We start from the raw sequence: 27,981 nt of genomic DNA, 5'->3' as shown, positions 1-27,981 counted from the left end.
ACATTCGAGCTCGTTCTCCACTTTATTTGCATGTCCCGCATGACTCTGCCCAAATCCCCAAAGTCAAAAGAAAAACTGCAGAGCCTCAGTGTTAGCACTAATTTATGATCACGATCATTTCTCTCAAAGGTCTATTTTACCCTTCGTTTTAAATTGCAAAGTATATATTTACATGTTTATATACACATAACCTCAAAAACAAATTAACCCCAATCTTGGTCCAAGAGTTTCCACTTTAGAAGTGGTTTCCTTCTCTGCCATGTACATCCTCTTGCAAGAGTCTCTTAGGACTTGCTGAGTTCCAAATATTCGTTCACAAATGGTTCCCTTTTTAGCTTAATGAACCAAGTACTTAATTTCCGAGTAAATCAGAGGAAATATTACAGAGCATGCTTTGTACAGGACAGCACCACTACTGAAAATGGCTCGGGGTTTTGTAATCCAAGGTTCCGACTTGAAGCAAAAATACGTGGCGTAGATCGCAACAGCAAAGAAATGTCCAATTAAAACTAGAGGGTTAGGAGACAGTCTGTAACAGAAACAAACAAACAAACAAAAATATATATATTAGTAAGACCCGGCAATTAGAATTTACTCATAAAAAGGTTCTCATTATGTATCATCTACAAAGCTGAACACACGCTCTACACTTGAGAGGACTGCAAGCTTGTGTGGCCCGCTGTATGATGACAGGGACAGATACGTGTTCTTACAAGAAACTCCTTAGACTACCCCCTGTCAGAGAAGCCAACAACTCTTAGTCTAGTTCACATAAACTGTAGGTTTTGAGCTGTTCCACTGATCTTGAGATCTCAGTCCGAAGTACCTGGATGGCCTGACCTGTGGGAGTCTTAGGTTTTCCAAAGACAACAGTATTGACATTCAGATCATAGATGAATGAGAAGAGACTTGAAGAATTTTACCCTGCAGACTTTTCAAGAATTCTATGTATGCCTGTACTGTCAAAACCATTACTGAGTTTCACAAATCCCTGCACGTCAACTGAATTAAGTTTTAAATACAAATTCCTCTGTTACCTGTGGCTCCCAACAATCAGATCATGTGGTTAAACCCACCAGCAAAAACTAAGTTTCTATTTTAATCAGGGCTTTAGCCCCCTCTACCACCAACTTCTGCTCACCACTTTTCCCAGAAGTAAAACACAGGACTAAGTGTTGCTTTTTTCCTTTCTCTGAGCTACCTTCTGATTGAGATTCTAATGGATAGTAAAGTGACAAAATGTATAAGGAAGAAAGACTTGCAGTAATCGATAAACTGAGCAGTCCCAAAGAAGATCTGAAATACCCAGTTCCTGTGTCATCGGAACAACCCAGGGTGCCTGGGTGGTTCAGTAGGTTAAGCGTCCGAATCTTGATTTCAGTTCAGATCATGATCTCACAGTGTGGGAGTTCAAGCCCCACATTGGGCTCTGCACTCACAGCACGGAGCTTGCTTGGGATTTCTCTCTCTCTCTCTCTTTCTCTCTCTCTCTCTGTCTCTCTGTCTCTCTCTCCCTTTGCTCCTCCCCTGCCTGCACTCTTTCTCAAAATAAATAAACATTAAATATATTGAAATAAATAAATACAACTTACACAGAAAGCAGCCCAACAGGACCAGCAATACATTCTCCACCAAGTTTGAAATAAAGAAAACAGGCTTTTCTTAGTTGATGTACGGAATCTAAAATAAAATTTTAAAATCGCTCTGAATCAAAATATTCACACATTTATTTTAGGGTGCTAATGATCTGTCAGAAAAAAAGGTAACATAGACCAAACCTTATAATTTTTTTAAAAATCTAGTCCTGGAATTTCAACAACTCAAAATTTCTTTTAAATTCCATAATTAGCATTATGGGCAATAGCTTAAGTGTGAACAAACTTTTCTGTTAGTAAATAATCACTGTAAAAAACATGCAGGTCTCAGAAGTTAAAGTTGTTTAAGTGTTATTTCCTTGACTGTGTTGTAAATTCATTAAATGATGCAAATATGTTGTAAATTCTTTTGGTCATAAAAACACAATTCTAGAAACCAAACTCCCAATCTCTAAGATACCCAACCTGTATTTCTGAGCATATTATCAAGTAAAAATAGCTGTGAATATTAAATATTAATAATGCCTTATATTTGTATACTTTTTCATAGTTTTCAAAGTAACCTGTTAAACCTTCACAACAGAGTGTTATCAACCAATAATCTTTCTATTTAGAATCAATGTTCTTTTCAGGTATACTTAAGATTTTTCTTTAGAACAGATAAAAAAGGATATAATAGGTAATCTCACTCCAATCAAACTCTTTCCTCTTCTTGTTTGTTGGCAGATTGAAATTCATAATGTAAGACTCTCAAGAGCTTAGGAAAGCTTAAAAAGAAGTGCTTAGAAAAACTCAAAACTTTTCTTTTTACTTGCCCACCCCGCCAGTTTAGCTTCCGTGCCAGTTAGCAAGAGAGGGTAGATTGGCGAACCACTATCAATGAGTTGGTTTTTGTCTTTTAGCAAGGATAACGTGTATGGAGGCTATAGAAGGCACTTGTGCTGTATCAGGTCACCGAAGAACTGGATTGCCAGTTCATGGAAGTAGGCTTCTCGTAAATATCTGAGGTAATAGGATTGGAGTCACATTTATTCCTGAAGACGTAAACGTCCGATTTCATCGTGGCACAGTCGCCTCCTCTCCATTTCTACTGCTTCTGCTGCGTCACGTTTTCCTCAATGTACAGACTGACCATCGCCACTTTACGATGTGGAAGCAAATACAAAAGCATGGGAACGTTTCAAGTGAGTAAAAGGGGGATGCGCTCTGCTATTTGTGCATCGTAGCAGGAGACAAAAATCTAACCTTGTTACGAAGCTCATTACTTATTTTACAAAATACAACGAACAGCAATCGAAACTGGTGTTCAAGGAAGAAAAGGCTTAACAACTATGTTTCGTTTTCATTCACGGCCAGAAGACCCTCCATCACGACTTGGTGCATCTGTGGCTCTGCGTGAGCTGATTTGGGCCAGAGGAATGAATAGACACGTTATTGAAGTATTGTTGTTAATACTTCCCCACAAAGTGGTGGATACGTGATAACTAGAAGCTAAAAGTCTTGCGCAAGGATGGAGTTAAGGGCCACCAGTTGGGAGTCAGCAGACTTGGTAAATATTTCTATTTGTGGCCTAACGACTAACTTTTTTATAATTCAGTTCCCTTCCTGTGATAAAAATCAATTTTTTAATTTTAAAAATCAGTAATTTCCATTAAAAATTATCTATACTTAGGGGCACCTGGGTGGCTCTATTGGTTAAGAGTCCGACTTTGGCTGAGGTCATGATCTCATGGTTCATGAGTTTGAGCTCCGCACTGGGCTCTGTACTGTCAGTGAGGAGCCTGCTTGGGATTCTCCCTCTCTGCCCCTCTCCCTGTCTCAAAATAAATTAAAAAAAAAAAAACAAAAACAAAAAACTGAAGAAAGTAAGATATACTTACCATCCGTGGCAGAAAATAATTCATAAAGAGCCTGAGCAAGGATATTCACAACAAAGGAATGAGATGTTTTTCTTGCCCAGTAGAATGATTTTTTGGCCTAAAAAAGAAAGAGATCACTTGTTATATGGTAAAGCTGGGGGGCAGCACAAATGAGTGCTTATAATCCCCTCAAGCTGATGTTTATCCTGAGGACTACCTACAAGTAATGCAGCCTTATATTCATCATTTACACACAGACACACACACACACACACACACACACACACACACGCACACGCACACACAAGAACACATCTCCAGAGCAATGAGCTCCATGACTCTGAAGCTAAATGTACAATCACTACGGGCGAAGTGGCCCGTGCCAACCAATGCTACGTAATACTCATACAAAAATGGAGAAACTGCGGCACCTGGGAGGGTCAGTCGATTAAGCATCTGACTTGATTTCGGCTTGGGTCATGATCTCCCAGTTCACGGGTTCAAGCCCTGTGTTGGGATCTGTGCTGGCAGCACAAAGCCCGCTTGGGATTTTCTCTCTCTCTGCCCCTCCCCTGCTCGCGCTTTCTCTTTCTCTCAAATAAATAAACATTTTTAAAAAACAAAAAAACAGAAATTCGGTAAGATTCATGGGGTGCACAGGCTCCCAGATTCTTTACACGGGAACAAGGCCGCCTGAGAACCCTGACTTAGGATCAGGCTCCTCCCAGGTACAGATCCCCCCAAGGAGGTCCCATTCCTCTTAGGCCTAGAAAGAAATCTGTCTTGAGGCACCTCTGTCAAAGAATGATTGAATATCCTACCTGGAAAACAGCTGCATCATCATAAAGGTCAGGGATACCTTTTAGCAATTTTCTCCATATCTTTATATCTTTAAAAACAACAGTCATTCCTCCTCCAGTAAGAGGATGCCGCATATTATACGCATCTCCCAGAAGAAGAACGCCTACAATGAGAGAATTTAGATTACGACATCATCCCTTAAGACGCATAAAAAAATAGTCTGTTACTTTCTAAACGTGAGTGTGAGCCAGAAAATCAAGATGTGAAAATACAAGGGAACAAATCATGCCTAAAATTTGCTGATGCAAAAATTCAGTTAGTCCATATTGGGCACCTAGTAGGTCACAGACACTGGGGATACAGTGAGAACGAGAACATGGTCCCTGCCCTCGGGAAAGTCACATGTGAATCAAAGGTGAAGTCAAACTGTCACATACGCATAAGGCCTCTTTCATGAAAACACCAAAAGAATCTTGGCACAAAAAGCAAGTCTTTGACAAGGGAAAAATGAAGAGGTCTGACATTTCATGGCAACACTGGCTGCCAGCACACTCTAGAGAAATGTCCGTAAAGTTTGAAGTTAAAGAAAGTGGGCCCTTGGGGCGCCTGGGTGGCTCAGTTGGTTGAGCGACCGACTTCGGCTCAGGTCATGATCTCGGGTTTGTGAGTTCGAGCCCCGCGTTGGGCTCTGTGCTGGCAGCTTGGAGCCTGGAGCCCGCTTTGGATTCTGTGTCTCCCTCTCTCTCTGCCCCTCCCCCACTCATGCTCTGTCTCTCTCTCAGAAATAAACATTAAAAAAAATTTTTTTTTAAATAAAGAAAGCGGGCCCTGGGAAGATGATACCCAGCCATGCTGCAGTCTGAATTAACGAGCAGGAACAAGCAGATATTCCAAACCTATCTGAAGTTAATTTGGACAAACAAGCCCTGACTGAATCTTATCTGAAAATCAGCTCCTTGATTCAAAACTGCAGAGGCAGGAGGCGCCACCCTTTGACTGCAGGTGCGCCTGCCTGAGCGGCCTGACTGCATTCCCCGGGCCCCCGTCAGCCCGCTTGATGACCTAAGACTTGAGTACATTTCAACAAAGCGTTTATTTAATTGTATTTGTAAGAGACACAGACAACCATAATAGTAATGTTAAGGTGGCAAGATTATGGGTAACTATTTTCTGTAACGTCACAGTTACATTTGTGACTAATTGTAGAATACACATAAATATTAGCTTCTAAAAAGGTAGCTTCTAAATATTAATTCACATTTCTTATGTATTTCTCTAATATCTTCACTAAAAACACCACAAACTATATGGGGTGCGTGGGTGGCTCAGTGAGTTAAGGATCTGACTTCGGCTTAGCTCATGATCTCACGGGCCATGAGTTCAAGCCCCTCGTCGGGCTCTGTGCTGGCAGCTCAGGCCTGGAGCCTGCTTTGGATTCTGTGTCTCCCTCTCTCTCTCTCTCTCTCTCTCTCTGCCCCTCCCCAGCTCACATTGTGTTCTGTCTCTCAAAAAGGAATAAACGTTAAAAAAACCAAAAACAAAAAACCCACAAACTATAAACAGCTTTTATTCCTCCTTCTCCAAGGAACATTTCTAATTCCACCAATTGTTGCTGGCATGCTATTTCTATCAGTTTGGCATTGGCCTCTTCATTCTGCTTCGCATTAGTTTCTTTATACGATCAGTAGTTTATTATGCATGTTTTCCCATAGCAAATCCCATCTGTCTACGTTCAGGAGCCACGGCGTAGCGACAGCTCCCGCCCACACCTGTCTCTGGGGACCTGCTCTCAGGCTGTCAGGGGTGTTCCGCACCTCTCCTCCAATGCCCTGCCAGCACTTCATACACAATATGCCCGAGAGCGGACTCACCACCCCTTCCCACACTTCCTAAACTTACATTCTTTTCCCTGTATTTCCAATATTAGCAAACAGCTGGCAAAATCATCTAAGCCTGAAACGTAGAATCCATCAAGAGACCTCTCTCTCCCTTACTACAACAGCCAACGGGTCACCAACTTTCATGCGTTCTACATCCCAGACACACACGTTTCCACTCCCTACCTTCCATTCTCACTGCCACGGCCCGGCGTTCCAACCTCTCACCACCACCCTCGTGGAACAATGGCCTTACTGTAAGCTTTTGCCTGACCCTTCTTCCAAACCACTCTCGACAGCACAGAGTATTACCTCTAAGATAAAAATCTAATCGTGCCACCATCTCATTTAAAACTTTCCAAGTAACTATTAGAAATAAATGAGTTCAGCAAGGTTTCAAGATATAAGATACACATGCAAAAATCAATTGTATTTCTGTACACTAGCAATGAAGAATCTTAAAATGAAGTTAAGAAAACAAGTCTATTTACAATTGCATGAAAAGGAATAAAATACTTGGAAATAAGTTTAACAAAAGAGACGTAATAAAACACTCTGAAAGCTACAAAATATTGTTGAAAGAGAAAACTCATACTACATTTACAGTCTAATTTGACAAGAGTGCCAAGACACTTCAATGGGGAAAGACTACTCTTCATCAAATAGTACTGGGACAACCAGGTATCTACACAGAAACGAAGCTGAACCCCTTCCTCACACCATACCCAAAATTTAACTCAAAATGGATCAAACACCCAAATGTAGTAGCTAAAACTATAAATCTCTTAGAACATATAGGATTACATCTTCACAATCTTGAATAGGGCAAAGGCTTTTTAATTACTTATTTATTTTAAATGCTGCTATTTCCCATGCTAGTATTTTTAAGTTTATTTATTTATTTTGAGAGAGAGTGCACTGCACAAGCAGGGGAGGGGCAGAAAGAGAGGGAGAGGCAATCACAAGCAGGATCCGCCCTCTCAGTGTAGAGAGGGACTCAATCTCACAAACCATGAGATCATGACCTGAGCCGAATCAAGAGTTGGACACTTAACCCACTAAGCCACCCAGGCGCTCCTAGGGCAAAGTCTTTTTAGATACGACATCAAAAGCACAAAGTGACAAAAGAAAAACACAGATAAACTGGACTTCATGAAAATTAAAAACTTCAATGGACATCATCAAGAAGTGAAAAGACGATCCATGGAATGAGAAAAGTTTTTGCAAATCATTTATCTGATAAGGGACTTATATCTAGAATATATAAAGAACTCCTAGAACTCAACAAAAGTTTTTTTTATTAATTTAACCAATTAAAAAATGTGCAGGCTGAATGGACATTTCACCAAAGAAGATACACAAATATCCAATATGCATATGAAAAGATTTTCAGCATCATTATCCATCACAGAAATACAAATCAAAACCACAATGAGATATCCCTTCACACCTACTAGAATGGTTATGGGCAAGAAGACAGATAATAACAAACGTTGAGGATGTGGAGAAACTGGAACATTCATACATTGTTAATGGGAATGTAAAATGGGGCAGCCACTTTGGAAAAGTTTGGCAGTTCCTCAAAGAGTTAAACAGAGTTACCAAACCCAAGAAAAATGAAAATTACGTCCGTACATAGACTCAGATACAGACGTTCACAGCAGCACCGTTCATAATAACCAAAAATGAAAACAAGCCAAATGTCTATCAACTGATGAATAGCTAGTTAAAATGTAGTATATCCACACACGGAGTATCATTTTGCCATGAAAACAAATGAAGGACTCACACATACTGCCATGTGGATGAACCTCAAAGAAGCCAGTTACAAAGGATCCACTGATTTCATTTATAGAAAATGTCCAGAATAGGCAAACCCACAGAGACAAAAAGTAGACTGACTAATGGATGCCTGGGGCTGGGAGTCGGGAGAAAATGAGTAGCGACTGGTAATGGATATAGGGTTTCTTTTTGGGGTAATAAAAAGGCTCTTTAGAGCCCGTTTTAACTGACCGTGGTGATGGTTGCATTGATCTATGAATATACTAAAAACAAATGAATTGTAAACTTCAGTGGATGAGCCATATGATTTATGAATGACATCTCAAAAAAGCTATTATTAAAAAAAAAAGTTGCAATGACTTTCCACTGTCTACAGGATTAAAACTAAACTTTAAATAAATACCTTACCTTCCTACCACTCTGACACCTAGCCTACGCTCCAGTCACAGGAAACCACTTGAGTTCACTGAAAGTGCCACCATTTCTCAGCCTTCCTGGCCTTTGCAGATGCTTTTCCATCTACTTAGAAGTCCCTCATTTCACTGTCCACCTAATGAACTCCCACTAACCCTTCTCGCCCCAACCCCCGTTTTCTTGCCTGAGACGTGTCTTCCCAAATCACCCTTCCTAGTTCACAAGCTCCCCTCCCTGCCACAATGCATCTTGTGGTACCACGAGTGGGCTTTGACTACAGCATTTATCAACAGTGTTCTGAAATTACCAGTTGATACCCCTGACCAGAAAACTGCCTTTTCTAGATTTAGGACTATATTTAACTGTTGTATCCCAAATAATGACTTAAATGCACTCAACATTAAATAATAAAGATATCATAAAACTAATTTTGGTGTTAGTAATGTGTTCATCCACAGGAACCACTTCTCTGTCCCACATATCATTCCCAGCAGCATAAATTTAATCACATATTATATTTGGAATATTTGGAATTTACATATCTGGAATATACTTTATAAATCACTCCAATCAAATGGTACCTCGTTTGTTTACTGGGGAAGAAGGAAGAAAGCTTGCTGGCATAGATCTCAAACGAGAATTCTGAATGGCTTCTAGGAACGGTTCTTTGAGGTGATCTGCAATAAATCCCAATGGTTTATAAAATTCAATTTTCAATTACCGCATGTTCTTAATCAAGTATAAACAAATACCTTCTATACTTCTGTTATGGTTGCTACATATATCCTGGTGGCAAATCAAGAACTAATTATTTTATTAACACAATTGTTGATTAAGCACCTAGTTATTCGTGCTGAGGAATGACGAAGAAATCTGAGAAAATTAATATAAATAGATACACACAGCTGAATGAACAAAAACGCTAAGAGAGTGAAGCAAATTCAGAGGAGAGGAGACGGAGAAAAACCACCCACCTCTCTTCCAAATGTTCACTGACAGGGATCAGATTTAACAGTTAGGTTACCATCACCACCATAACCTGGTAATGACAGATGAAATGCACTACCAATTCACAAACAGCAGGAATATATGTACGGTAGAAAAAGGGTAAGATGCAGAGAGCTCTACTTTTCTGAGCTTCCATTTCTTCATCTATAAAATGAAATGCTTTGGTTATTAGCTCATCTCTCAGATACTCCCAAGTTTTAAAGTTTTATGCTTCTACTTGTATCGGAAATGAACTGTCTTTTCATACAGTTCTCACTGTAATCTGGGAATTTCAATAACCTAACTAATATTAATATAAATCTACAAATGGTTTCCCACCATGATCTCTGGGAAGTCTGTTCTGAACCTCTGTACTGGAAAAGGCAATCTACAGTAAAAGAAAAAAAAAAATGCCAAAAATATCATATTATTGGGGCGCCTGGCTGGTTCAGTCGGTAGAGCATGCACCTTTTTTTTTTTCTGTAATTTTATTTTTGTTTAGTAACCTCTATACCCAACATGGGGCCAGAACTCATGACCCTGAGATCAAGAGTCACACACTGCTCTGACCAAGCCAGGCAGGCCCCCAAAGTGTGCGACTCTTGATCTCAGGGTTGTGAGTTCGAGCCCCACATTGGGTATAGAGATTCCTTAAAAATAAAATCATAAACAAATAAAAAAATAAAATAAAAAATAAAAATATCACATTATTGACTATCTTTTTCCTAAATGTGAATAATTCCTTTTTCCTAAAAGCTTCAAAAATGGCTTAAGTGGAAAATATATTGAAATGTTGAAAATGTCTTTTTTTTTAATTTGGGAGAGAGAGCGAGCACGAGGTGGGGAGAGAGACAGAGGGAGAGGGAGAGAGAGGCAGGGAGAGAGAGGCAGAGAGAGAGAGAGAGACACAGAGAGAATCTTAAGCAAGCTGCACGCTCAGGGTGGAGCCCCATGCAAGGCTCGATCCCACAACCCTGGGATCATGACCTGTGCCAAAATCAAGAGTCAGACGCTCAACCGACTGAGCCAGCCAGGCATCCTGAAAATGTCATTATTAAAAATCTAAGTCCATCTTAGTCCTCTTCAGATGTTTATATTCTTATTAAACAGAGTGCTTTCACACAGATTAAAAAATAATCAGAGGGCACCTGGCTGGCCCAGTCAGTAGAGCATGTGACTCTTGATCTGGGGGTCATGAGTTTAAACACCACACTGGACACAGCGCTTATTTAAAAACAAAACAGGACAAAAAAAACTTGAAAAAGAAACAGAATTTTTAAATAAAATATACACCTACCACAGATAGTTTCCTATTACTATAATCATATCATCTAATCATATTAAAGGGTTTCTCTTCAATTTCATCAATATTATTTTAATATTTTAATTAATAATATTAATTTTTTAGATTTTTTTTTTTACTGACATCTTCCAAGTCTCAAAAAAACATGTCAGAAAGTAATTTTTTAGGAGTGTTTTGCAAAGATGCCTGAACTCTCATGAAGCCTTTCTGTATTCAACTCAAAACTAAAAATGACCTTGAAGGTTGCTGACAGCTCTAACATTCTGAAAGGGGGCTGTATGAGCCACACACAACTGGCCTCACACTGGCTCTGTCACTTAGTGATCGTTTATCTTTGGAGGACCTTTTGCTGATTCTTAGTTCCCTCATTAATAAAATGGGGATCATGATAATGCCCTACCTCACAGGGTGATCGTGTAGATTAAGTTATGTTTATAAAGCACTTTATAGTAGATATTCAATAAATGGTAGCTACTATTGCTACAAAAACCAAGCACAAAAGTAATTAAGTATAAGAGAGATTTCTAGAATTCAGAGACCTTAGATTGCTATTTGGACCACCTTAAAAAGTACCATATATGCCAATATTAATAATTATCCTGAAAGCAATGATTTAATTATTAATATGAAAAAATATATTGAAAAAAACTTTTTTAATTTGAAGGTTGTTTTTTTCAACGTGCTAAAACAGCTCAACTCCAGTGTATCTGACTGACTAGATGCATTTTTTTTTTTACCTGCCATGTTTATCTTTGGCCTAATTTAGAAACAGCTTTAGTGAGAACCGGAGATGGACAGCCTTTTGTGATATTTTAGACTACAGATTACCATGTGGATGAAATCTCTTTCTTACCGGGTAATTGTGGGTAAATTTTTTCAGCCATGTATTCTCTTAAATTCCTGGGCATTTCCCCCCGAATGTCAACAAGTACTCGAGTTTCATCAGATGAAATCTGATAGATGAGAACTGGACTCGGATTAGCCAAAATAAGTTCAGCATGATTTGCTTTAAACTGTGGTGCATGCTAGGGGGGAAAAAAAGAATTAATAATTTTCAAATTTCAAGTTGTGTTTATTTTTCTATAATTATATTCCTATAGTACCTTCATAATAAAGCCAACAAAATGAGATGAAACAGAAACTTTATTGGAGATCAGGTTTTTCCTAAACTTGGAAAAAAGTCCATCGGCAACAACAGTCAACGGAGCCTGGAGTTCCTACAACAAAGATAAACAATACTCAGCTAAATGGTTAGAAATACAAAGTAAAAGGACCACATTTAAAGTATTTACATATCTTATTGGACAACATTATGGAGGGTAATGAAGATAATGCTACTAAAGAAGCTGTTATGGAACTTAAGTTAATGCATAAGACATTAATACTTCCTCTCCTGAGGGACTGCCTTCCTTCCAAGTACTACCACCCAAATCATCTGGGAGTTAAGTTACACTTTGATAGACAACAGAGGAATCAACTACAAAGCAAGCGTGGACCACAGAAGACTGAATCTCATCATCACTAAGTCCAAGGACGAGTCCAATGTTTATTCTAGAATTTTCTTTACTTTTCTTTTTTTACTTTAAATTCATGTTAGTTAACATATAGGGTAGTTGGTTTGGGGAGTAGAATTTAGTGATTCATCACTTACATGTAACACCTAGTGTTCATCCTAACAAGTACCCTCTTTGATGCCCATCACACATTTAGTCCATTCCCCTACCCACCTCCCCTATTCTAGAATTTTCTAACTTCATATAATGCTTTCAACCAGTGGCTAGGGCTTAGAAGAATTTTTATAAATGTGGATATATGTATTTATAATTACCTTGCAGTCACCCCCATTAGAGTACAGTTTCTAGGTGGTGGTGACCCATCCACAAAAACCAACAGATTAGCCTTTCACTCTTTCTCTTCTCTTGCTAAACCAAAATGGGCAAATACTGGAAACTATTTTACTCTGCTATCTCCCCAGACATTCTGGTACTTTTCCCTTTTCAGATCTAAACAATTTGAAACAATTTGTTTACTTTGTTCTAATCATTTCTTTTGTATCGAATCCTTTGTTTTTTTTGCCTTCCAGGCGCCTCTGCTTTTCTGTTTTTCTCACTTGGGTCTTTAATACAGCTACTCCAGTGGTGTGTCTGCAAAGCTGTGTGTATAGCATTGTGAGGCGCTCTAATGGGCAATGTGTTGCAATTTGAAACCCATCCTGCTGCAGAGGGCTGAGGGAGAACTCAAGCAGTAAATTGGTGGGCCTACTTTTTTAAAGGAATAGGAGAAAAAGAAGGAAGACAAAATCTCTTAGGAAGAGCTAACATTTGGTATCTCTCACCTTGATGTCCCCGGTTTCTTTATCCCTGTACTGAACGCCCATTACAGCATCATCTTCTTCTAATAACTGTAGCACGATGCCTTCGATGAACTTTGTACTAAAGATAAATACACAGACATAAATCACAACAGAGTAGCTCAAACAACTTACATAAGAAAAGATAAATTCCTTATCTCCAGTTTACCCACGTAAACTGGACACACGTGTGCACACATGTACACAGAAAAGGTCTGGAATGATAAGCAAAAACATCATTAATGGGTTTCAGAATTGTGTGGTTTTTATTTCCTAATTTTTTAAAATTGAATACATAGGTACTAATCTAATGATCTTTAAAAGTAGTTTTAGGGGCGCCTGGGTGGCTCAGTCGGTTGAGCGTCCGACTTCAGCTCAGGTCACGATCTCACGGTCTGTGAGTTCGAGCCCCGCGTCGGGCTCTGGGCTGACGGCTCAGAGCCTGGAGCCTGCTTCGGATTCTGTGTCTCCCTCTCTCTCTGCCCCTGCCCCGTTCGTGCTCTGTCTCACTCTGTCTCAAAAATAAATAAATGTTAAAAAAATTTTTAAAATAAATAAATAGTCTGAAAAGTAACATTAGATTTTTACCTCAATTCATTAAAAAAAGTACATGCAGAAAAACTTTACACACCCACACAAATTCATACACAGATGGGAAAACAGAATTGGGACTTTATCCACCAAATCATTCACAGTAGTTACTTCTAGTCAGAAGAGTCATGGATAATTTTTACAAACCTCTGTACATTTCTGTGGATTTTTCCATTTTTCTACAATGAACATATTCTACTTCCACAGACATCAAATTCTTTCAGTCCTAAGGGTAAGTCCACTTAAGCCTTTGCCAATGATATGAGGGTTCTCATGCTTGAAATTTCCTCAATTACAAGTGCCTAAAGGCTAGGGGCAAATAGAAGTTAATAATTAAGAGAAGAAGCCAGTCCTACCAGACTAGGTCGTTCCTTTGTAAGAATGGAAAAGGGATTTTCCCTTGAAGTCCTCTGTTCTGACTTTTAACAGAAAATACCATAAGCACAAACCCCAACTCCCAAATAGGCAGACAGGGACTTAAACCTTAATTACAAGGGTATCCTTTAGGAGCCCCTGGGTGGCTCGATGAAGTGTCGGACTTTTTTTTTTTTTTTTAATTTTTTTTAATGTTTATTTATTTGAGACAGGGAGAGACAGCATGAATGGGGGAGGGTCAGAGAGAGAGGGAGACACAGAATTTGAAACAGGCTCCAGGCTCTGAGCTGTCAGCACGGAGCCCGACGCGGGGCTCGAACTCACAGACCGCGAGATCATGACCTGAGCCGAAGTCGGATGCTTAACCGACTGAGCCACCCAGGCGCCCCAAGTGTCGGACTTCTGATCTCACGGTTTGTGAGTTCAAGTCCTGTGTCTGGCTCTCTAGAGGCTGACACCTCAGAGCCTGGAGCCTGCTTCAGATTCTATGTTGCCCTCTCTCTCTGCCGCTTCCCCTGCTCACACTCTGTCTCTCTCACCCTCTCAAAAATAAATAAATATTAAAACGAATTTTTAAAAAGTTTATCCTCTAAATCCAACAACATAGAAAGGTTATTTACTCAAAGGAAAAATCTCAATAGTTCTGTGTCACTCACATGGAAATTCTTCACATGATATTCTTGACAAAGGCATTGAAGATCTAACATTCTTCTAACTTGCAGTCTACTTTAGTAATACCTATGTTCCAGCCCATACCCAAACACTTATGACAATTTATGATATGGTATTTGTGCAAAGGCCAAGTTTAAATGTGTTTCTTTAACATCATACGTTTGAGTCGTCTTACTTGGGCTCTGCCATCGCTGCTTTCCGGAGACCCATTATGAATCTTCCATGATGGAAAGCTCTTCCACTCTGCACCTGACTGTTTTCTGACAGAGGGTAAGGAATGTGAACCTCTGATTTGCTTTCCTGATCATGAATTACGTAGCCATGTATGACCTGAGCATCGATACCTTCCACTGCATCTGCAAAACAATTCAGTTCAAAAAAAATCAATTTTGTTAACATGCCCAGAGTTATATGAGGCACCAAAGGACATGGAGGCATTGAAAATGAGTCTCTTTCTTCATAAAGCGATTGAAACCATCTGGACAAATGGACATGAATATAAGTAACTATTTCAAAAGTCTTAATGCATCTGAAAGACAACCCTCTGAGCAAATCTGTAATATCACAAAAGATTAATATTTATATAGAAAATCTATTGATTAAATTCTATAGGAAAAATATTAAGGTCCTAGTGTCAATGGGTGAAAAGTTTAAGGATGATTCACATTAAGCAATATGGAAACATTGAACAGATCAGGAAAATGTTCAAAACCTGATTAAAAAAACCCAAATCGATGAAATAAACTGAAACATTAAGATACCAAATCTATGAAAACTGCTGGTGAGATCATAAAACTGATAAATTTATATATTACTGGTCATACTGTAAATTAATAACATTTTAGAAAGTAATGGTGGCAATAATTATCAGGAACCACAAAGAAGTTAGCATCCTTCGATTTAATCATCTTAGTCTTGGAAATTCATCTATGTTCATCCTAAAAATATAATTTTTAATTTTTAAGAACTTAAAAAAAATATTTTAGGGGCGCCTGGGTGGCGCAGTCGGTTAAGCGTCCGACTTCAGCCAGGTCACGATCTCGCGGTCCGTGAGTTCGAGCCCCGCATCAGGCTCTGGGCTGATGGCTCGGAGCCTGGAGCCTGTTTCCGATTCTCTGTCTCCCTCTCCCTCTGCCCCTCCCCCGTTCATGCTCTGTCTCTCTCTGTCCCAAAAATAAATAAAAAAACATTGAAAAAAAAAAAAAAAAAAAATCATGAGACACCAAGTGACTTGAGCTGCCCTCAGGAATGAGTTTAGAAGATCAAAAAGTGGATGTAGTGGGGTCTTTTAAAAAAAAAAAAAAAAAAAAAAAAAATATTTTAATGTTTGTTCATTTTTGAGAGCAAGAGACAGAGTGCGAGCGGTGGGAGGAGCAGAGAGAGAGGGAGACACAGAATTGGAAGCAGGCTCCAGGCTCTGAGCTGTCAGCACAGAGCCCCATGCGAGTCTTGAACTCAGGAACCATGAGATCATGACCTGAGCTGAAGTCAGACACTTAACTGACTGAGCCACCCAGGTGCCCCAAGTTTTAAGAATTTTTAAAGTTATATATAAGAATAAGTTTACTATAGTGTTATCACTAATAAAGAAGAAATGAAAACAAACCAAATATTAATCTTAGGTAGAGTACATTATGAAGTATCAACTGAGAAAATACTATGCATAGGCCTAAAATCATAATGATAAACAAGGTTAATATATTAAGATGAAATGCATTAGAATAATTTCTAATTATTCTCATGATGAAAGAAAATCTTCACAAAGAATTCTATCACACATCTAAGCTAATATCAAAATAAATTAGCTTTCTGATATGCTTTTTAATTGCCCTTAAGGTCAAGTCAGGGACAAACTGGCTGAATTTTGTTAGACTTCTGACCTAGAATCAAAATTACTTAGTTTTTTAGTATCGTTCTTAAGTCATTACAGTTAAAATTCAGTCAGAGAAAAGTGCACAGACATCCTAAGAGCTGCCAAGTAGCAGTGTATTCAGTTTGGGTCTCAGCAAATTGCCAATCTTTTCTGACCTAAATATCTGAAGCCCATTTAATATTTCTATAATGCTTTGTCCAGCCACTGAGACAGCTTGTTTTTCTTAACCCATAACTCTATTATGGAAGTACTTGAAATGTTTACACTGGCCACTTGAGAACATACCAGAAAATGTTAAAAGCATAATAGCACAGTAAAATTTTTCCTTGGGTAAACTATCTTAAGACAAGTATATAAATAAGGTCTTATTTAAGATTTTTTAAATCTGTCTCTGTCTCAACTTTAGTGATAAAATCAAATATGACAGACTTTGCACACTTTTACTTTCTTAAGTAGGCAAAAAGACCACCCTACACTTCAATGACGTTCGTGCTTCATGAACACTAGACATCAATAACTTTGAAGCCAGTGACATAACAGAGCTATCACTATCTATTAATCATAAGGCTCCACACTTACAATATTAGACTACTGGTCAGTATATCACATGAACTGACATGGAAAACACTCCTCCACGTTAAAAAATGCGGAACTGCTTGCTATAAAAAGGCAAATTAAAAAATAAAACCAACAATGAAAAAAACAAAACACGAAAACCTGCCTATGCTAAAAATGAAAAGCAACTTCAAAGTCAAACCAGTGAACAAGTTTTAAAGGCAACAGCATAAGGGCATCAGAACCACAAGTGTAAGAGTGGAGTTTTAAGGGCCACTCCTGAATAGGAGATAGGAGCCCCCATGACCAGGGACAATGAAACTTAGCACCATACATAAATGTCTTGTCAATAACACAGAAACCACAAAAAATTCAATACCAAGAGACATGGCATATGGAAGTAAGCCATTCACCATAGGCTAGGGGTGGAGTCATCCATAAAAAATCCAAACATACCTTTATGCCATGACCTCATATAACTTCTGAACCTCAAACCAAGTATACAGTATATAATAAATTAGGTATCATTTTTGAAAGCCCAAATATAAACCAGAATCAAGGAATAAATATAACAAAGAACATACAAGATTTATGAATCTTTACTTAAATGCATTAAAGACCTAACTGAATGGAGTATACCACATTCGTGGACAGGAAGTCTAAGCCAATTATTCCAAAACTGAGCTACAGATTCAGTGCTATTTCAGTCATAATCTTGACAGAGATTTTTTGAAAATTTATTTCTAAATTACATAGAGAAAAGCAAAAGGGCCAAGAAAAGCCAAAATAATCCTAAAGAAAATAAGAGGTTCCCCACCAGATATTAAGAGTTATTAGAAAGATATAGCATTTATATTAATTTTAGGAGTTCTTGGGGCAGGCATTTGAGTGGCTCAGTCGGTTAAGTGTCCGACTCTTGATTTCGGCTCAGGTCGTGATCTCACAGTTTGTGAGTTTGAGCCCCATGTGGGCCTCCACACTGACAGTGCAGAGCCTGCTTGGGATTCTCTCTTTCCCTCCCTCTCTGCCCTTCTTCTGCTCAGGCTCTCTCAAAATACATAAGTAAAAACTTTTTTAAAACAAAAAGAGTTCTAGATATTAAACTTAACCCATAGGGCAATCACTTATTAAAAACTCATACTCAGGGGACACCTGGGTGGCTCAGTCGGTTAAGCATCCGACTTCGGTTTAGGTCATGCATGATCTCACAGTGCATGGGTTCCAGTCGGGCACTGGGCTCTGTACTGACAGCTCAGAGCCTGAAGCCTGCTTCGGATTCTGTGTCTCCGTCTCTCTCTGCCCCTCCCCTGCTTGTGCTTTCTCTCTCAAAAATCAACATTAAAAAAAACATAACTCAGGATGGATCAGTCCATATTATGTTAAAAATCCACGCTCTAAAAATTAACTATTCCAAGTGTTTCTATCATCCACATCTCATCACAACTCAGGGGAAATTAATAGCATAATGAATGTTAATAAAAATTCGTGTTTGTGATATTAAAGGTATTCATGGTATGTGGACTCGATAAAATACTTTAGAGGCTCTTCTTACTTTGCATTGAACCACATATCAAAATCTACTACGTGGCAATGAGAAAGAACGAAATATGGCCCTTTGTAGCAACGTGGATGGAACTGGAGAGTGTGATGCTAAGTGAAATAAGCCATACAGAGAAAGACAGATACCATATGTTTTCACTCTTAGGTGGATCCTGAGAAACTTAACAGAAACCCATGGGGGAGGGGAAGGAAAAAAAAAAAAAAAGAGGTTAGAGTGGGAGAGAGCCAAAGCATAAGAGACTCTTAAAAACTGAGAACAAACTGAGGGTTGATGGGGGGTAGGAGGGAGGCGAGGGTGGGTGATGGGTATTGAGGAGGGCACCTGTTGGGATGAACACTGGGTGTTGTATTGAAACCAATTTGACAATAAATTTCATATATTGAAAAAAAAAATCCACTGAGGCTTGTTACCACAGCCTTGGAAGTATCTCCTGAAGCTAGATCTCTAAATCATTCTATGTACAGTCATCAGTTTTGAGAGCATTTACGGTGCCTAATGTTCAACTATAAAAGCAACAAAATCCTGTCTCACGATACTGTTACATCTGCTTCAGGTGAACCTTTCCAGTAAGATGGTGGTTAGGGAACCCAAAAGGACAGAGACAGAACTTCCCTTCTTCATAAAGCACTCTCTCCACTTGGGTCCTGGGCCCTGCAGGCTTTTGCTTTTCCTCCTTACTAACTGCTCTTCTTCAGTCCCCCTTTATCACTTCCACTTGCCTCACTGATCGCCATACATCAGAGTTCCCCAGGGTTCGGTCCTGGACCTCTTCCTGGTAATGTCTTCTAGTCTTGTTTAAGTACTGACCCCTCTCTTTCTCTCATACCTAATATGTGACTTACCAGCAAGTCCTACTGACTCTTCCTTCAAAAGGCGTTTCCAGAGTGGGACCACTTGCCACTCTATGCTGTGATCCTAGGATGTTCCAAGCCATCAACTCTCACCAATTCTGCAATAGTCTCCTAACAGGTCCCCCTGCTTCTGACTTTGCCACTCTTTTCCTACAGAATAACATGAATACTTCTAAATAATATTTTTAAACACACTTCTAAAGCATGAGATTGAATAACTCCTTAAACTTCTCCAATGGCTTCCTTTTGGAATATGAGCCAAATCCACATAGTAGGCTATAAAATCCTATGGTCTCAGCCCCCACGATCCGCCCATTCTTTACCTCTCCCCTTCCCTCACACTACTCCATTCAACATTATTTTCCCTTCTCACTCTTCAAACAGTCTGTGTCTGTTTTGGTCACCACTGCAGCCTCAGCATCTAGAACAGCAGCTACAATATGGTGCATGCTAAATGAATATTTATTAAATGAATGAATGGACATCACTCCTTTAGTCATTTCTCTCTCTTGCGTCATCAGTTTCTTCCTCTCTACTTGATCATCTCCGTCACCAAACATGCTCTAGTATCCAAATACACCTTCTTTATCTTCACATCTACATCTCATTACTGCCCTACCTCTGTTTTCTGTTACAGAAAAACTCAAGAGTGCTTTCCTAGTCTAAATTTTTTAAACTCCCACCCACTTCAGTCTAAGCTTTGTCTCCACAACTCTGCTGAAACCTCTTGTCAACATCACAAGCAACCTTCAAAATTGCAAAATCCCACGGTCGTTTTTCTGTACTCATCTTACTGACCGTTCGTTAGCAAACCGTGACATAGTGCCCTTCCCCTTCGTGACACATACCCATCCCCTCCTACCCAAAACCTTCTCCTCTCTTGGATGAAGTGGCACCAAACGCTCTGGCTTTCTCTGCCATTCTACCAGCTCCTTCTCAGACTCCTTTTCAGGCTTCTCTCTTCTACCAGATCTTCAAATACCAGTTTCCCAGGACTTAGTTTATTCTGTCTTCTCTTTTCTCCCTACATGCCCTCAATCATTGTTGTGGCTTTTCAGTACTACAGATAGGCTGACACCTCTGAAATTGCTAACTCCAGCCAACCCAGACCACTCCCCTGCAGCCGAGATTCACATATTCAGCTTAACTTCTCCACTTGGATAGCTCAACATGTCCTACAAATTCCTCCCCAATGCCTGTTCCTATCAGCAAATGATACCAGCTACCAGCTGTTTAAACCAAAACCCAGGAATCCTTTTTAATATTTCCTTCTTCCCCATATCTCACGCCAATGCCTTAGTAAGTCATGCCATTTTTAACATCAGTTGGGCCACTTCTCGTTATATCCTCTGCTACCATGCTAGCCCAAAGCACCATCATCTATCATTTGGACTTAGCAAGGAGTTCGCACTGGACTCTGCATTGACTGTCACTACCCCACTGCCACCATCTTACGGTGTATGGACCACACCATCTCCACATATTCTTTTAAAACAGCATTCTCCCAACTTCAGGGTGGGACTCAATGATAAATTATGAAATGAATTTCAAGTTGTGAATTATATACTTGGGTAGAATCATGACAAGTATTTAAAAAGAAAAATGAAACAAATTTCAGCCAGATTTATATATGTACGTACGCGGTGGGTCAGGATAGAAAATGTGTTTGTAATTGTGAGTAGCTGTCAAAGGTCTGAAACCACTTTAGACGTACAGCACGAACAAGATCACGCCACACTCCTGCTCCACTGACTGCAAAGCCCTCCATGATGTGGCTGCTGCCTGTCTTTCCAACCTTGATCTCAAGTCATTCTCCTTTCCCCATCACCCAACACTTTCTAGCGACACGGCCCTGCTTTTCAGCTCCTTGAATGAAACAGCATTTACATAATGCTTACTACATACCAGGCACTGTTCTGAGTGCTTTGTGTATATGAATTATCTCAACCTCATTGTAACCTATGAGGCAAGGACTCACATACAATGTCCATTTTACAGATTAAGAACCGGGTACACAGAGCAGGAGCCTGAAGCCTGCTTCGGATTCTGTGTCTCCCTCTCCCTACGCCCTGCTCGCTCTCTGTCTCTCTCTCAAAAATAAATAAACATTAAAAAAATTAAAAAAAAAAAGAAACTGGTGCTGTGGAGGTTAAATAACTTAGCCAAGGTCATACAGCTCTTTCAGTGCCTGAGCTGGTAATCAAAGCCAGGCAATCTAGTTCCAAAATCAATTCACATAATTATTACACTATCCTCCCTACCACATGAGCCAAGCAAGCTCTTCCTTAACTCAGAGCCCGGACATATTTTGTACTCTGATCCTTAAGAGTGGCCAATGAATCTGTCTTATTCACCGGTATATCCTCGGCACCAAGTACAGCACCTCACACAGAGTAGACACTGAGTAAGTATTTCCTAAATGAACAGCTAGTGTTTAAAAATCATTTAGGGGCGCCTGGGTGGCGCAGTCGGTTAAGCGTCCGACTTCAGCCAGGTCACGATCTCGCGGTCCGTGAGTTCGAGCCCCGCGTCAGGCTCTGGGCTGATGGCTCGGAGCCTGGAGCCTGTTTCCGATTCTGTGTCTCCCTCTCTCTCTGCCCCTCCCCCGTTCATGCTCTGTCTCTCTCTGTCCCAAAAATAAATAAAAAATGTTAAAAATCATTTAGGGGTGACCAGGGGGCTCAGTCAGTTTAACGCCCAATTTTGGCTCAGGTCATAATCTCATGGCTCATGGGTTCAAGCCCCGCATCGGGCTCTGCGCCGACAGCTTGGAGCCTGCTTCGGATTCTCTGTCTCTCTCTCTCTCTCTGCCCCTCCCCTGCTCACACACTCTCTCTCTCAAAAATAAACATTAAAAAAAAAACTTTCTAAAATTATTGCTTTAATAGATGATACTTAAATAAAAGATTCCATAACAAGCACATAATATGTACTCCACCAATGACAGCTCCCTTCACTTTTCACTAAATTTCAGGCCCTTATTCTAGTTTTCCAATCTTTAATTTTGACCATTTCTATTTTTTAGCCACTTCACTGTATCTCACTAAGTCTCCTTTATATCTCCTCATCCACTAAACTCTTATCTTCTCCTTTGCTCTCATTTTCATGCAAATTGGTTGGTAAAGAGTATAGTGACTTTTAGAAATGTAAATAAATTGAAATATCTTTTTACCAGTTATAGGACAGTCTAAAGTGAAGAGGGTTCGCTTATACCACATTAACTCCTAAAAATTAACATGGACCTACCTTCAAGACCAAGGTCTTTAAGGACACGATAACCACCTGGCTGCAGAAATTCTCCAACTATCCTGTCAGGCTCTTTTAAATCTCTCTCGATTACTGTCACCTTTCTTCCATCTCTGGAAAGCATGGCTGCCAAAGCAGATCCAACCACACCGGATCCCACAATGATAACTTCTGGATCATTCTGAGAAGATATTGATGAAGAGGCAGCTGCTCCTATTAAGGTAGTTTCTGAAATACTGGTTCCTTTTTTGGGCTGTGTTAAAAAAAAAAAAAGTTAATTATGTATCTACATTTGCTATCCGTAAATCATGCTACTACTATATAGACACTCAGGACTTTTCTATCTTGGGCAAAACCTTCATCTCAAATATTATCAAACCAAATGTGGTGCTATGTTTTTAAATCCAGATCATATATAAAAACCAGTGATACTGGGGTGCCTGGGTGGCTCCGTCAGTTGGGCATCAGACTTCGGCTCAGGTCATGATCTCATGGTTTGTGAGTTCGAGCCCCGTGTCAGGCTCTGTGCTGACAGCTCAGAGCCTGGAGCCTGTTTCAGATTCTGTGTCTCCCTCTCTCTCTGTCCCTTCCCTGCTTACGCTCTGTCTCTCTCTCTCAAAAATAAGTAAACACTAAAAAATAAACCCGGGGCGCCTGGGTGGCTCAGTCAGTGAAGCATCCTACTTCGGCTCAGGTCATGATCTTGCGGTCTGTGAGTTCGAGCCCCGCGTCGGGCTCTGTGCTGACAGCTCAGAGCCTGGAGCCTGTTTCAGATTCTGTGTCTCCCTCTCTCTGCTCCTCCCCCGTTCATGCTCTGTCTCTCTCTGTCTCAAAAATAAATAAACATTAAAAAAAAGTTTTTTTAAAAACCCAATAATATCAAAGTATTAAATAAAAATGTATAATAATACCCCAATAAAGTGAAATACATACTACATTTTCCATATATATTTAGAAAATGCTGTTATACAGATATATTTAGAAATCCACACCAGGCCAAATATAAACAATGTTTGCGAGGGGCTCCAAAGACTGATTATAGGGAAAAGTCTATCATTAATTACTCAGTTCTTCAAGTACATACTAAGCATCTACCAAATGCAAATCACATAAGACTTCTATTTTGACTTCATGTTGCAAACTATACAGCTATTCATTTTTATTTCCACTATTCATTTTTCTTTTCTTTTGGATTTTCATCTGAAAAATCTATCTTAACCTAAAATTACTTTTATATAACAAAAAGACTGTCACATCCTAGCTATTAATCTATTAATTGAGAATTATTTAACTCAAGAAAATTCTGAAAGTTCAAAATAACTCATCCTATCCCGTGGGGTGCAACCCCGTCACACTTAAGCCCTTAACATATAAGGACATATTTAATTTGCCCCATCCTGACAGTCTAAGAGAGCCTAGTCAAACAGTTGGTCCATTTAGGAATAAATATCAAACCTATCACTAATTGGGCTGACAATAAAAACTTTATTCATAGGATGAAAAAGTCCAGTTTTGAGATTTATGCCCACTGAGAATAACAGTGCCTCTTGGGTTTTTTAAAATGAATAATTCAGGGTCGAAATAAGTATTTTTTCCCGGTATGTGGGTTGACAAATATAAATATGTTTCAGATACAGAGTTGCAAGGAACCATCTTTCTTGAGTTCTCTGGCCTTAATGATTAAGATAAGCCCAAATGCCATTTTGAAGGGATTTTGATAAAAGACCTCAGGCAAAAAGGAAGGAGACAAAACCAAAAATCTTAGAATTTTGATTCTCTGTGATTTTAATATTCATCCAGTCTTCCTTTAACTCTGCATGGACTGGGGTGGGTCCATTCCACTTTTTATCGTCTCTCTTACAGAAATTACCTTTTTGCCCTTTACCAAGAGGAAAAGACAAGAGTCTTCTCTTCCCAGAAGTATTTCTTAGTGACCAGAATGACTACTATATTTAAATTACAGTTCTGAGAGCAAGATAAACCCTTTTTGTCATCTTAGCCATTTCTTACCAGTTTTTCTTCCTAACTTTTCCCTGTTAAACCATTGACACACACACACACACACACACACACACACACACACACACACAATCCTGGAAGGGGAACCTGAGTTGGTTAAGTCATTCAAAGAAGGGTCAACAGACGAAGCACTAATGGGAACTTTGTACTCTCTGCACCAACTCCCTGGTGTTTAAAAAGCAGCAGAAAGCCTGAGGCATTCACATATAGAACCAGTTATTGATGGCTGGTAATCAAATTTTCTCTTCCCCAAAATGTCTCAACATCACATGACGTAATGGCATTCCAGCCACCTACACGAGCAGCCGGTGACCCTGGCAGAAGTTGCCTCAGACGCCCCTGAAGATTTCAAACTGAGATTAAAGACTGCCTCTCCCTCCTCTCCCATTGCTGGCACCCACACCCACCACATCGCTGCACGCGGCACTAGTCAAAAGGTTCTTAACAGATGAGCGCTTTTACACCAATCTTAATAGCTACCATTTATTCATAATGAGCCACAGTCAATCATTTAACTCCCTAACTGGCAGCAAGACCAGCGCCACCCCCATCTAATAGAAGCGGTAACTCGTTCTTGCAGAAACGAAGCCATTTGCCAAAGGTCCCAGAGACAGAAGTGGTGGAACCAAAATTCTAAACGAAGTCCTCCCTTCTGTAAGCCTTGTACTGTGGATCCAGTAAAATAATGTCAATCCGGAGCCTCAAAGAGTAAACCACTTTTTGAGGCCACTCGCCCTAACTCCAAGTCACCATCATGCCTCACTTGGCTTACGACTGCCATCTTTCACCTGAGAGCCTGCTTCCATTCTCGTGCCCTGCAAGCCACTCTCCACACACCAACTGGAATGTTCTTTCTAAAAAGTAAAAATCAGTATTGTTACGCCCGTGCTTAAAACCCTCCAGGGAGGGGCACCTGGGTGACTCAGTTAAGCATCCGACTTCAGCTCAGGTCATGATCTCACAGTTTCGCGAGTTCGAGCCCCGCGTCGGGCTCTGTGCTGACAGCTGGGAGCCTGGAGCCTGCTTTGGATTCTGTGTGTGTCTCTCTCTCCCTCTTTCTCAGTCTCTCTCTGCCCCTCCCCTGCTCGTGCTCTCTCTCAAAAATAAATAAATGTTAAAAAAAAAAATTAAAAAGTCCCCCAGTACTCTTGGGAAAAAATCCAAACACCCATGGCCAACAGGCTCTAAACGTTCCGGCCTCAATGACCACTGCTCCCTCATCTACCACTGTCTTTGTGGGAGGCATAAATAACCTCAAACCTGACTGACGACTAGCTTCTGAATTAGGAACATGGCTGAACTGAGGACCTTAATTACTCACATGACTTAGGACACTACTCCACTGATTTACTCAAGGCTCCACCGACATGGGGAGAGGAAGGTGTTTTGCCCAAGACTTCGAAATGCTGAACTAATTTTTATTCCACTAACTTTTCGAATTGTTCTGTTACTTTCCCCACCCAGCTGTCATTTAGAAGCAGTGGACTTAACCTGCAGCAGGTTTCTTTCTTCTCAGGTACAAACACAATCCTTACCTAAGGTTTTAAATAAAATGTCGTTTTTTCCCCCAATCACAGAAAGTGATTCTGTCCTCCTTCAAAATGAGATTCTAATATTTCACATCCCCTTTCACAAGCAAAGCTATATTCATAATCAAATCAGTGTCATTACAGCACTGGCTCTATGGACACTAAATGGAACAAATCTTTTCCATCACCCCTAAGAGTGTCAAGGATGTAGCCAAGGAACAGTCAAGGGCTTCTTAAAAACAAAACCAAAAAAAAAAAAAAAACCCACGAAAATCAAATGAGAATTCATACCAGAATATCTAAACTGCTGCCTCTGTCCTTTAGAAAAGATGAAAATTTACATTTGAGCGACCCCAATCCTCATCTGTTAAAAAAAGAGACTCCTTCATTTGCCCACTTAAAATTCAACCTACCCTCCTAGACCCAAGCTGTTCTTTATTTTCTGATGCCGGGGGCGACTTGGCCCAGAAGAAGCCAATGAAAGGCAGGGCCGACAGAATATCCGAGAAGACCGCGAACTGGGAGCCGCTCTGCTGGCGCCCGAGCAGGGCCCCGCTCCGGTAGCGACAGCGGTAGGACAGCACCAGGCCCAGGGACAGGAACACCAGCACGCACAGCAAGAGCTCCTTGTTGGCAAAAGAGACGAAGTCTCCGCATTTCTTGTAAAAATACGTGAAAGTGGCAATGCCCAGGAAAGTCCACATGGTTCAAAGGCTCTTTCGGTGACCCCGGGTCAGCGTTGAGATCTTTTTCCTTGCGGGGTTTTGGTGCTGTGGGGTTCTCCCCAAAACGTGTCACCAGACGGAGCGCGAGGAAGCGGCCGAGCTCCCGCCAACACCGTCACACAGGATTACAATTCAAGCCAGACGAGTTTACAAAATCCTACCACGGTGGAATAAAACAGTTCGCGAAGAGGGGAAAGTTGGCCAGACTTAGAAAGCAGTATTAAAACATCGCCCGCTGCAACCGCTTCCGAGCAGACTCTAATCTTTCCGGCAACCCATTCATTTCCTTCCCCAGGATGGGCTTCTCCTGCGTTGCTGCAGGTGATGTCCGTCAAAGGTGACGCGGGCCCGCTCACCTGCAGCAGGTGCCCTTCCAGGAGGCGTGGGGAGACGAAAGAAACGTCCCGGCGCGGCGGCAGGGGCGGCCTGGCCAGGGGCGGGAGCGCCCACGCTCGGGCGGCGCCGGGGCTGCCTCTTCCCACGGAGGACGGCCTCGGACTCGAGACTGCGGCCCCAGCCCAGGCAAGCGCGGCCGCTCTGCAGACGCTCCGGGTCACCAGCCCCACGAACCCTCCAGGCCGTGCCTCCGTTTCCCCGCGGGTGAGCGGCGGTCTCCAAGGAGCTTCCTCAGACGGCGGCGGCTCCCGACGGCCTCCTCGACAGCATCCCTCGCCGGCGGCCGCTGCCCTCCCCAACTCGGCGCTTCGGCAGTAACCAGAGTAACCGCCGCCCGCCCTTCGCTCGCCGCCGGCCCGGCGTGCCCGGGGCGGCCGAGGGGCTCCGCCCAGGCGAGGACCAGGAGGCGGGGCGCAAGACCAGAGCCCGCCCCGCCCTGCGCGCCCAATGCGCCCGCCCCGCCCTCCGCCGCCGTTGGCCAATGAGGGGGCGCACCGCGCGGTAGGCCGAGATGGCGCTATGCGGCGTTTGGCCAATCGCGGGCGGCGCGGCCGGCGCGGCGTCGCCGGGTGAGGCGCTAGGGCGATGTTGCGTGGTGTGAGGCGGGGGCGTGAGCTGGG

The 27,981-nt window shown here is 41.1% G+C and overlaps 1 protein-coding gene across 1 annotated transcript; it reads right to left on the bottom strand.

Annotated features, from left to right (window-relative positions):
• Positions 1-3: 3 nt before the first annotated feature.
• SQLE (squalene epoxidase) lies at positions 4-27,663 on the bottom strand. Its single transcript, XM_019459873.2, has 11 exons — positions 26,654-27,663; positions 22,693-22,945; positions 14,782-14,962; positions 12,954-13,050; positions 11,722-11,835; positions 11,472-11,643; positions 8,910-9,005; positions 4,276-4,418; positions 3,476-3,572; positions 1,593-1,680; positions 4-529 (listed from the first exon to the last, which is right to left on the bottom strand). Exons 1-11 carry the CDS (start codon positions 26,942-26,944, stop codon positions 337-339), a joined length of 1,725 nt encoding a protein of 574 aa, XP_019315418.1. The 5' UTR covers positions 26,945-27,663; the 3' UTR covers positions 4-336.
• Between the last annotated feature and the right edge of the window lie 318 nt (positions 27,664-27,981).

Source organism: Panthera pardus, unplaced genomic scaffold (assembly GCF_024362965.1).
Source record: "Panthera pardus isolate Hobbes unplaced genomic scaffold, ASM2436296v1 HiC_scaffold_7, whole genome shotgun sequence".
NCBI classification, from domain to species: domain Eukaryota; kingdom Metazoa; phylum Chordata; class Mammalia; order Carnivora; family Felidae; genus Panthera; species Panthera pardus.
Note: the sequence above shows the minus strand (reverse complement) of the source record. Positions and strands in the feature narration are given on the sequence as shown.